General features: G+C 41.3%; 1 protein-coding gene across 1 annotated transcript; it reads right to left on the reverse strand.

Moving 5' to 3' along the window:
• Positions 1 to 7,668: 7,668 nt before the first annotated feature.
• On the reverse strand, positions 7,669 to 11,016 carry irx3a (iroquois homeobox 3a). Its single transcript, XM_057838677.1, has 2 exons — positions 10,530 to 11,016; positions 7,669 to 9,675 (listed from the first exon to the last, which is right to left on the reverse strand). Exons 1-2 carry the CDS (start codon positions 10,776 to 10,778, stop codon positions 8,644 to 8,646), a joined length of 1,281 nt encoding a protein of 426 aa, XP_057694660.1. The 5' UTR covers positions 10,779 to 11,016; the 3' UTR covers positions 7,669 to 8,643.
• Between the last annotated feature and the right edge of the window lie 418 nt (positions 11,017 to 11,434).

Below are 11,434 nucleotides of genomic sequence, written 5' to 3' on the forward strand. Positions count from 1 at the left end.
GGGAACCTCTTGGTACCTCAGGATACGATACGATTTGTGATATAAAGCTCATGATAACGATGATCTGACGGTATGACGATACAACGATTATCGATACATTGTTCAGGAAATCATTTTAGGATATTCCAAAAACAACTAATAAACAGAAAAACAAGCTTCTGCTGTGAATTGGAAGGAGTTTATCACTAGTAGACGTCCAATCCATTTGAACCGGGAGGGTGCCATCCCTCCCACTTCAAACGAATTGAACGTCTATGGCCGTCAGTGGCAGCCAATGCCAGGCAATGAGGTAATTTTGGGCCATTTAAGGTCATTTACCTGTTGATTTTCAGTTACTTTCTGTTGATTTTGGGGTATTTTATGGGTCACTTATTGTTTATTTTGAGTTACAGAACAGGAAGTGACGTGGGAATGACCCAAATGAATAGGCAGTGACTCAAACTCAACAGAAAATGAACTGCAAATGCCCTTAAATGAACAGCAAGTGGCCTGTAAATGCCCTGAAAATCGGACAGAATGACAGTGAATGCTCTGGTTTCGAATGAACGAACGTTCCCAGTCTAAATGGATTGGGCGTCGAGCACCGTCAATGGCAGCTTTAGAGTTAACTGAGACACTTTTATGGGGGAAGAATTTGGTAGCAACTTGTTGGTTCCTTTTTTTTTTTTTTTTTTTTCTTAAACATTGACACCTTTTTAAAACGATATCTCGATTCAAGGCAGGAGCATTTCGATTTTGGGATACAAAGTATCACGATATATCACCATTTCGATATTTTGTCACACCCCTAATGATGATAGTCAGATAGAATGAGATGGATTTAAAAAAAAATGATATCTTTACTTATCTCAAAACGACACATTTTACTACTCTGTTTGGACAAATGTCTTGTTAGAATAACATCCGCCATTTTGGCGTCCGTCAGCAATGCCCACCCGTTGCGGGCCCTGCCCCATCCCTCTCTCCTCCATGAGCCCGTTTACATGACCATTAGTTGAAAGTGGAAGAAGACTCTCTTGAATAAAGTCTATTAATCACTCTGGAGGAGTCGGTTCATCGGCTCACCCTCCGGCGAGGGTCTCCAATCAATCAAAGGGGGCTGCTAATGTATTCATGAAAGATGTAAGACAGGACTTGTTTGACAGTGTTCCCGAGCAGGGAAGAATTTATTAAGCCAATGCCGAGAAGGCCCGAGTGCAAGCCTACTCCTGGCTGTGTCTTCTGCCTGCAAATCAAAGGGCACTCATCCTCTGAACCTATGAAGTCTGTACAAATATTAGCAATGTGCAAAAATATGTATCCTCATTAACGCAGACGGGTGAAAACCGAGAGCTCGGCATTTGTCAGGGAGGCTTGAAGTGTCGTACAAGGCCTCCGCTGTGTCGGCCCGTGTCGGGACATCACTCCCTCGCCATCATCTCGGCGGCCGGAGAAAATGTGTCTTATGACTTGACACGCAGTGGGGAAATTCCGAGCTACACCAGCGACTAATGTACAAAGCTGAGAAAGAGCAGGGCCCGTGGGTTTGGGGGGCCCCTGACAGTGACGTGCGAGTTGGGCGGGGCCCTTGAGATGGGACGTCAGGCTGGTAGAAAGCATGCTGCTGTTGAGGTCAGGAAGTTTGCTTAAAAGGGGAATTGAGTCGTAGTTACAGGAGTAACTTAAAATGGCTAGATCACAAATAATACTTACACTTTTCGAGTGTAAGTCAATATCACAGATGGTGCTATGGTCCAAATCATGAGGCGATTTTAGCAAATCCATGTTTTTCTAAGAAAGACTTTCTAGTTTGATGATTTTTTAATATAATTTCACAGAAGAATAAAATACAAATGACAATTCCTGGTCCAAAGTAGGAATTTAAAAGCTTGGCTGTAGGAGCTAGCAGCAGCAACAAATAGGCCACACAAGTGGTTGTCAAACATTTTACAGCGAGTACCGCCACAAAAAAACAACGCTTAGTCTCACCATAAGGACTAACAGTAAGTGTTTGGCTGCCGGTAATGATGCGTGACGTCCAGTTCATTTTGACTGGCGATTATTCGCTACTTGCTCCTCACAGTCAAAATGGATTGGACATCATCGCGTAGCCATACCTGTCAACCCGAGGCCGTTGGCAATCTTACAAATAGTGACGTATGCCCTTACAAATTGGTGACTAATCTTACAACGTTGTATATAGCGTGCAATATGAAACAAAAATAAAACTCACTTTTTAAAATAATATGAATTTATTAGTAATATTGTAACATATAACCTGGTGCAATCAAAGAACAATCAATATCTTCAGCTACATCATGATTACTAAAATTTAACTGTGACTTTTGTTATAATTGTATGTAGCACTTTTGGCAATTGCTATCATGTCATGATGGCTGCACTTCATGGCACTTCAGCTCGCAATTCAGTTTGACTTGAAGGTAGTTCGTTAGTGTGTCCAATTATAAATTAAAAGGGTCAATTGATAAAATTAACTTATCGATGCAATCTTTGAGTCAGGGAACATTTCTTTTGCTAATTCTGAGAAGTGATCAGAAATAGTTGCAGGCAAATTGTGTTCGGCAACAAATTGGCAGAATGAAATCTCCGCTTTCGTCACTTGTCATTCTGCAGACTTCATCTTTATGACCAGTGTTGTTAATCTTACTTTTGAAAAGTAATTAGTTACAAATTATTTCTCCCAAAAAGTAATTGAATTAGTAACTCAGTTACCTGAAGGTAAGAGTACTTAGTTACTTGGCAAAGTAACTGGTGTTCCCTTTCATGTTTTTTTTTTTTTTAATTTAAAAACATAGTAACCTTTACTATGTTTGGAAATCGTTTAAATTTGTGAATCAACTGTTAAAGTTGGTAAAATTGCTACCACTTTTGCAATAGTTCCCTTCTGTCTACTTTCGACATGTTAAAGTTTTAAAGCTGTTTCATCATTTAAAGATAGATTCAAGTCAAGATTTTGCCGATTTAGGAGTATTTTAGATAGAAAGTTACTTAAATTCGCTTGGAAGGTTCACTACAACAGAGCCTTTCTGAGAAGTCTACTGCTTCAAAATGGCAGCTGTTTATTAACGCCGCCGTCTGTCATTTCGCATGTAGTTCTATAAGCATTTGATATCTAGGTGTAGATTGTAGGCTGTCAGCTACAGTCGGGAAATATTAGAGCCACCTAGCCTAGCATTGCGTTGCTACAGCGTCACAAAACTCTTCTCTCTCAGTGTCTCTGACTTTTCTCGTGTCATTCAACCAACGTAGCAACGCACATTGTCTCGTTGCTGAAACGGTGACAAAATCCGAACGGAAAAAAGAAACAACGCAATGCACGAAAAACGTACAGATTTTGAACGTACAGCGTACACTTTTAAAAATCAGTGCTCACTTGTACAAATTACGCCGAAACCGTACAACTTGACAGGTTTGCGTAGCATTCATCTCCGTCAAAGGAGTCAATATATATTGATGTAGTCGGCCTATATGTTCCGGTAAAAAAGAATACATTTTCTTTACGTATTTCTATGAGACACTGTTTGAGCATTAACATGGCACTGTTTGGAAGGAAAAGTTAATCTAACCATTTAAGAGTTTGGTTCAATGGTATTACACTACTAAGTTTTCCTTTTTTTTTTTTTTTTTTTAACAAACTGTTCTAAAACATAAATAGATCTTGTTTTTCCTTGTTTGAGGCCATGTCTACACGTAGCAGGGTATCACGCAAAAAGAACTTTTTCTACAGTTTGGCCTATCATCCACACACAGACGCACAATTTGGGCATTAAAACTCTGACCAAAGTGAAGATTTTCAAATTCTGTGGTTGAAGCATCATCAAATGAGCATTAATAATTGGGGGGTTTGCGTTTTTTCAACGGTCGATACGTCCCTGGCTGCGACAAAAAATTTCTAACGTCATATGTGCGAGCTGTGTTTACAATCACGGACTGTGCTTACGCTCACGGAGTATTAGGAATCTTACAACATCAAATGTATATCACTAATGTAAGAGACTTATATATTGTAGATAGACATAGACACATAAGCGACCGCACGCGATGGTGACCCGTGCTAACATGCTAACGGTTCACGAACATCTCACAAGACAAGGGCTAAACAGGCAAAATACGACCGTTGAACCATTTTACTTTTTGTCATTTACTCTGTGCTTGAATGCAGATTAGGAAATACGTAAATAAATAAATAACGCATTTATGCGGTTATGTGTGGATGATATTTTTCCTACAAGCAAGGTGGTGTGGACATTGAGTTTTTTTTTTATTTTTTGTTTTTTTGCCTTGAAGGATGGGGCAAAATACTCATCCTGCTACGTACTACTAAACTTTCCTTGATAAATGCACTTTAGTGGATTAAAATTAGGTTGTTTGAACATTTAATTCTGTCAATCTTTCACGTACCACTAAGACTCAGGGAACCACTGGTGGTGTTTTTGCCACACTTTGAGAACCACCGTACTACACATCGATATCCAGAATGCTGAGTACAATAGCTCAGTCGTCCATAATAGTGAACGAAAAGAGACAAATATGGCTGTGATCTTGCAAAAATATTAAGATACCTCATTTTGGACTTGAGCTGTGACTGATATTTCTTTTCTGGTCATAATAAGCAAGGAAAGAAACGCGCTCAACATTGTAAATGTTGAACAGGTTTATGATTGCCGACTGTTTTCCCGAGCACATTGGGAAGGAAATAGTCACTCTTAACAAACCCCAGATCATTAAATAATTGCCTCGCTTAATATTTCAAAAACATCTGAGAATCATGTCTCTGTTTACTTTTATTTTCAACTGCCCTATCATTGACCCTACAAACAAACGCCGATACACTAATAGTTTATTCTTTGTGGAGGTTTGCGCTCCACTAAGTGACATCCTAGTTCCAGATGGTCATTACAGAACAACTCTAACAGTGACTTCCAGTATTTCTCACTTAAGAATTAGGACTAAGTTGGACGTGACGACGCTGCGAGTCGGGTGGCGGGGGTTTAGTTAGCCGCGGTGAGGCTCAAAGCCGTTTTATGGAGGCGAGCGTGCATAAATCCCCTTTTTGCAGATGCTTTGTCCCGAGGAGCAAGTGAAAAAGAGGCCGTGCTCAGCTTCAAAGCTGTATTTCCATAATTGCCCTGTAACTCGGGCCTGTCTGGAGGGGGGGGGCTGAGAAAAGCGCAATCTTTCAGCTGACTGAACGGCAAAAGAGTCCACCTACCCTCAAAGCGCCCCCTCCTCTTCTCCGCCTTTGCCTCTGGCCTCTGCCCCCCCCCCCACCCCCTTTTTTTTAGCCCCACTTGTTGCCCGAAAGAATTTTTCCTCCTAACCTGCCTGGACAAAAGGCATGAAATCAGCAACCCTCTCTCTGGCAGAATGTCACTCACTCCTCTGGACCTTTTGTCAACAACAACAACTCTGGCTGTTCTTTAACTTCTGTGCTTTCTCTCACATTCTCATCTTAAGAGGTGTACGCAACTGGTTCTTTGGCCTTCGGAGGTGTGTGTTCCTGTGGTCGAGGGGGCCCGCGTTGGACAGTGGCTCATAAAAGGATTAGCTTGGCACACAAAGACAGTGGTCCGCTTCTAAGCCTGACTGGGGCCACAAAGGAGGTGACATTTGTGTGTCTCAGAGAGGGGAAGGGGGACTTGACAGAAAGGGTGAAAACACAAGGCTGACCCTCTTTATTTGGAGCTTCTTCCAGGCGAGAGGGAACCTCCATTCCCCCCACCCTCCATATTTTTCCAATGGGTCACACTGGTGTTTATTTACTCCGAGCTCATTCACACACAGGGGGCCCTCTGATGGCTCCATTGGAACCCCTTTTTCATTCTGTCCGAGACTGGATCAATGAGCAGTTTTTTGGGAAAGGCTGATTAGATTTCTTTGAATGACTCTATCTTTTTTCTTCCTTTTTTGACAGCTACTTGACCCTCATCAACTAAATCAAAACATCTGTCTTGTTTTTGCCTTTTTGTCGGCTACAAGCTTGAGCCAAGTACTCTATTTTTCATTCATAAACATCTCTGGTGTCATACCATCTCAACTAGGGTTGGATCCAAATTTCGACGTGCAACCAAATGTCCAATGCACACCCAAACAAAAACCCAATTAAAATTGAAAATAATTATGAATTGCCATTGCATTAGAAAAAAATAATTATGTCCTTTTGTAAAAATCATATTTCATATATCCAAAGTATAAATTATATTATCAATTTTCCATGCATGGACAAACATCCTGTGAAAGTTATAAACACTCAGTGTGTGTGCACGCTGTTCTATGAGCTTTTTAATCTTTTTCCACTGTTGCTCACGCTCCCCCCACCATAATAATAATTTCCTGTTCACATGCACCACGCAATAACTATATATTTATATATACTATATATAAAAATAATAAGTTTAACTTTTGAAGTCAAAGTGAAGGAGAAGGAGAAACTTAAATCAATCTGAAGCCACTTGTGAATATTCATGATGGTGCTCTGAGATGAGCCTCTCACGCTGTTTAATTGATTGGACAGACGAATGCGTGTCCCGAACTCATGTTGAAGATGTTTAAACACACTTGTCAGTTGTCACGCTGCAATTTTTAAACATAAAACAACCAAGGAAGTTAAATACGCGCTTACAAGTTAAACTGATGAAAATTGTCGGGGAGCATTTTTGGGGTATGTGAGATTTTTCAAGATGTGTATATTTAAAAAAGTAATAATTAACTACTTAGTTGTCTTTCTGAATGCATTGCGAACACACCATTTTACCTTTTTAGATGTTTTGTTTAATTATAAAATTTGACTTTATTTTCATCTTTTATTTATTTTTAATTAATTTGTTTTTTATGTAACTTGTGCTATTTATTATTTATTCATTGTTCAAATCGTATTACATCCTTAACGAACCAGTCCAAAGAAATTCGCCATAGATTAACATTTACGTTCTTTTATTGCTACCACTTTCCTTCATTGTCTGTTTTTAAATAATCTACAAAATGTCTTACTTTAGGAGTTTGCTTTTCAATTAAAACTTTTAGATGATATTTCAGTATTTTAGGATTTTTTTTTAAGCTATTCGGGATTTTTTTTTTTTTTTTTTTTTTAAAGGTACTTCAGTAAGTGATTTTCTCAGTATTTAATACCCACGGCAAACTTCGCTGCATTTAAAACGATAACGCCACAAAAATACACTCAACCCCCCATTATTTTTGCAACCGTAACCGTCTATTTAGCTGATGGAAACATCAAATATGAGTGACTTCAAAGCATGCCCAAGCATATTCTGAAGAAAGTGTGTGTGAGTGTGTGTTGCAGCTGCAGCAGGGGCTGTGTGTGTGCAGCAGACTGTAGAGGGAGCTCCAACACCAACTTTAACACCCTCATGCAGTCTCTCGGGTGCAAACACAAATAAATGACGTTATTATTAGTTTTACACCGGCGATAAATTACAATTATAGGGGCGTCGTTAATTGAGAGAGAGTATGTGAGATGTGTGTGTGTTGTAAACGGAGAATGATGAGATCTGGGAGTTGCATTGCGAGGTGAATAATAATATAAAAGGGGGGGGGGGGGTGATCCAACTAAAAAACAAGCACGCTGCGTCTTTATAAAAGCTTTTCCAAATGAGTCGTTTTTAATGCAAGGATAATCTCATAATATTAATATCCAATTGTATCCCGCAATATAATTAGCTCTAAGTCCCTCCACTGAAAATGCATATTAAGAATATTTTTTTTTCCGAGTAAAACTGACTTTCAAGACAAGTTGTCCTCTTTAAAGTTGCAGCAATTCATTTATTATTAGCCAAAAATATAGACTTTTCTTGTACAATTTTGGTTCACAAGTATGTACATATTATTAACTTTATATACAAAAAAATAACAACATCAAATCCTCACAAATAAAAAAGGGGAAGCAAAAAAAAAAAAAAAAAAAAACTCACAGACTACACACAGGGGTCATACATTTTAACATTAGCAAGTTTTTTTCCTTTTTCGTTTTTTACACAGGACATGCTTACAATGTAGCTATACACAGATGGTATTATTATCTATTTTACATTCCATATTCAGATTGAAAACAACAACAAAAAGGCAGAAGAGGCCTGGGAATTAAAAAAAAGAAAATCGGAAAAACAAAAAGTGACAATTTGTTTTTGAAAAGAAAAGTTTGCAAAAACAAACGAGAATGAATAGACATTATTTCTCGAGAAAAGAAAAAACTTTTTTTTGCAGCCAAAAGGCACTAAACATTCCCTCTTGGATAGCCACCAAAATTTAAATTGTAATGACTGCATATTATAAAACATACCTATGCATTGGACAGTTGCTGGCTTACATTGTAAACAATTATAATAATGCACAAAAACTGGAGCATGGAGCACGAAAAGTACAAAGAAAAAAAGGGACGTTAATAATATTATTATCGTTATTTGTAAATGCTTTCTGGTCTGCACGCACACACACATACGCAATTACACACACACCCCAATGGACGCACGCACATTGTGTGTGGCCTACAGGGGAAAAAAAGATCTATCACCAGGGGAGAAAAAGGGATAGTAAAAGAGAAAAAAAGAACAAAATTAGTGGAAGTGGTGGGCTTTGGAGTCTTTTGCGAGTAGACACATTCACTCACGCACCAACACGCGGTGGTTCTCAGTGTCGTGGACCGGTACCTGTGAGGGCAGAGTCCGCACCAGCACCAGCGCCGGCCCCCTTGTCCTCCGTGTGCCTGCCGCCCGCGTACAGCGCTAGGCCGCCTCCGGCCTGGTTAGCCAGGCCTAAGTAGTGGTTGGAGTTGAACAGAGCCAGCTGATGCGCCGAGAATGCTCGGTTCGTCCAAGTCTGGATCTTCCCCATTGCGGGACATGACGCGATAAGTCTGTGCGGAGCCATGAGGCCGTGCTGCTGGTGGGAAGCCGGGGGGGTGGGAGTCACTTGCGGGGACTTGCGCGGGTTGTCCGGGGCCGCGGCCGTTTCCGCCAGGGACCAGATCTTTGGTTTCTGGGCCGGCGCTTGACTGTTCTCTGAGGGCGGGGAGCTGACCGGACCCGAGTTCAGTTTGTCCCCGTCAGGTTTGATTTCCAACGGGGAGGAGCCGCGGTGGTGAATCTGGAGGTGGTGGTGATGGTGGTGTAGGCCCGCCTTGAGAAACCTCTGCTCGGGTAAATCCTCATAGCCGTCCGAACCCTCCGAGTCGCTCCTCGCGTCAAGTTTGAGTTCCGAATGCAGGTCGTCCTGCTCATCCAGGTCGTCCTTGCTCTCGATATTTTCCGTGTCGATGTTTTCCAGGTCGATCTCCTCCTCGTCCTCCCGTTTGTCGCCTTCCTCACCCTCATGGTCGCTGGGGTAGACGTTGCCCTCCTCGTCGGTTCGATTCCGAGGTGCCCACGTCATCTTGTTTTCCTTCTTAAGCCTCCGGCGGGCGTTTGCGAACCAAGTCGAGACCTGGGTCAGGGTCATCTTGGTGATGATGGCCAGCATTATTTTCTCACCCTTGGTGGGATATGGGTTCTTGCGGTGCTCGCTGAGCCAGGCTTTCAAGGTGCTGGTGCTCTCCCGCGTGGCGTTCTTGGGCCGGGATGGGTCACCGAATTGGTACTGGCCGTACGGGTAGAAGGCCGGGTGGTGGTGGGCGAAACCGGCGTGCTGCACGCCGGGGCTGTCCTTCAGTTCGTACTGGGCACCCTGCACACATTAAGAAACAGTTACCCTCCGCTGCAGTCGCACGGGATAAAATGCAGACTTGATGTGATCACTGTGACACAGGCGTGTGCTCCTCATACTTTTAAAAACGAATACAAACATTTTTATATTAACATCTGATAATTTTATGCTTCATTGAGTCACGTCTACCTAATGATTTACTATTATTATTGCATGCACACCTCAACTTTGAAGTATTGGTTGTTTGTTGTTTACCACTTTTGCTATCTCATACATGTTAATCCAAACTTTAAAAAATGTTTATACTTATTTTATTTTTAGGGGGGTTATTTTTCTGTTTACTTTTCACACTCAAACACATACAGCGTGGTTTATTGCATTATTTACTCGAATGTACACGTTTAGCCCCTCCATACTTCTACACCCAAAAATATAATGCACTTTAATGCATTATTTACTTTATTTTGACAGTTTTTTTTACTTTTAAAGTGAAATAAGATACTTTAAATGCATTATTTACTTTAGTTTACACTGTTATCTTTGTGTTTAAACATTTGTATGCGTTCACACTCTTGATAGAGTCACTAGCAATGAATCATTTACTTGATTTCACTTGTCTATCAATTAAAAAAACTGACTTCATTTCGTTTTTTCTTATTCAAGAGCAATTATTTTACGATAAAACATGCAATTGCAATAAAAAAAAATTTTTTTTAGTGTGCATAGTTTAACTCAAAAGCTTCTGTTAGTGTTCCGTGTTGTGGTTTTTAATTTTTAAACCACTTGCAACGAGTTCCCGACCGAAGTTGGGTCACAAAAGTGACAGACAACTAAATACACGTTTCTTGTTTGTTATTTTGTTGGCGATGACTTACCAGCTGGTTGAAAATGGAGATATCGTTGGAGTAAGGAAGGAAGGCACCGTAGCCCTGCGCTGCCGCAGCGGCGAACGGGGCTCCGTACATAGACGAGAGCACGTTGGAGAGCGCGCCCGACGGACTGAGCTCGGCAGCGGCCGCGGCGGCTGCTGCTGCGGCGGCGTTCCGGGCGTTGCCGGCCATACCCTGGCGCTCCGGAGGGTACACGGGCCGGATGTATTGGTAGCCCAGCTGGGGGAACGACATGGCAGCCGGCGGCGGAGACGGGAGCGAACGAGAAGTCGGAATATCCACTTTTTTGTTGGTTTGTTAGAGTGTGGAAAGCATGAGGGCCGAGGGAAGGTGCGAGCGGAGGGAAGCAAGAGTATTTCCAGCGCGAATGATCCGCTCTCTTCCTCTTCTCCTTCTTCCCCTTCTTCTATTGATCTGGATGGACTAAGGTCAGGTCCTTACAGATTGCTTTAGATTATTGGGACTCCCTTGCTCAGATTGACATTTCTAGTCCTTTACAAACCCCGCCTCTTTCTCAAATCTCACTCCCTTCTCTCTCTCTCTCTCTCTCTCTCTCTCCCTCTCTCTCTCTCTCTCTCTCTCTCTCTCTCTCTCTCTCTCTCTCTCTCTCTCTCTCTCTCTCTCTCTCTCTCTCTCTCTTGCTCTGTCTACTTCTTCCTATTCGGATAAAGGCACTGTCCCATTTGAATACTGTATATTCTTCAATCTCATTTGTGTTTATCACCAATTCACCACTAGTATTTTTTGAGTATTTATGTCAAAATAATAATAATGATTTCGTTATAAACAGTAAAAACAAAAATGTATTCCTCGTGAGGATATAACTTTCAAATATCGGATGGATGGATGAAGACTCAATGTTTCAGTGTATAGACTCCACGACTCCCTTT

Source organism: Corythoichthys intestinalis, chromosome 1 (genome assembly GCF_030265065.1).
Source record: "Corythoichthys intestinalis isolate RoL2023-P3 chromosome 1, ASM3026506v1, whole genome shotgun sequence".
Lineage (NCBI taxonomy): Eukaryota > Metazoa > Chordata > Actinopteri > Syngnathiformes > Syngnathidae > Corythoichthys > Corythoichthys intestinalis.

Excerpts from the sequence above, each read along its gene's own strand:
- irx3a (XM_057838677.1), bottom strand. The coding sequence starts at position 10,778 with ATGTCGTTCCCCCAGCTGGGCTACCAATACATCCGGCCCGTGTACCCT. Across the intron at positions 9,676-10,529 it reads TCTCCATTTTCAACCAGCTG|GGTGCCCAGTACGAACTGAA; the intron begins GTAAGTCATCGC and ends TAATGTGTGCAG.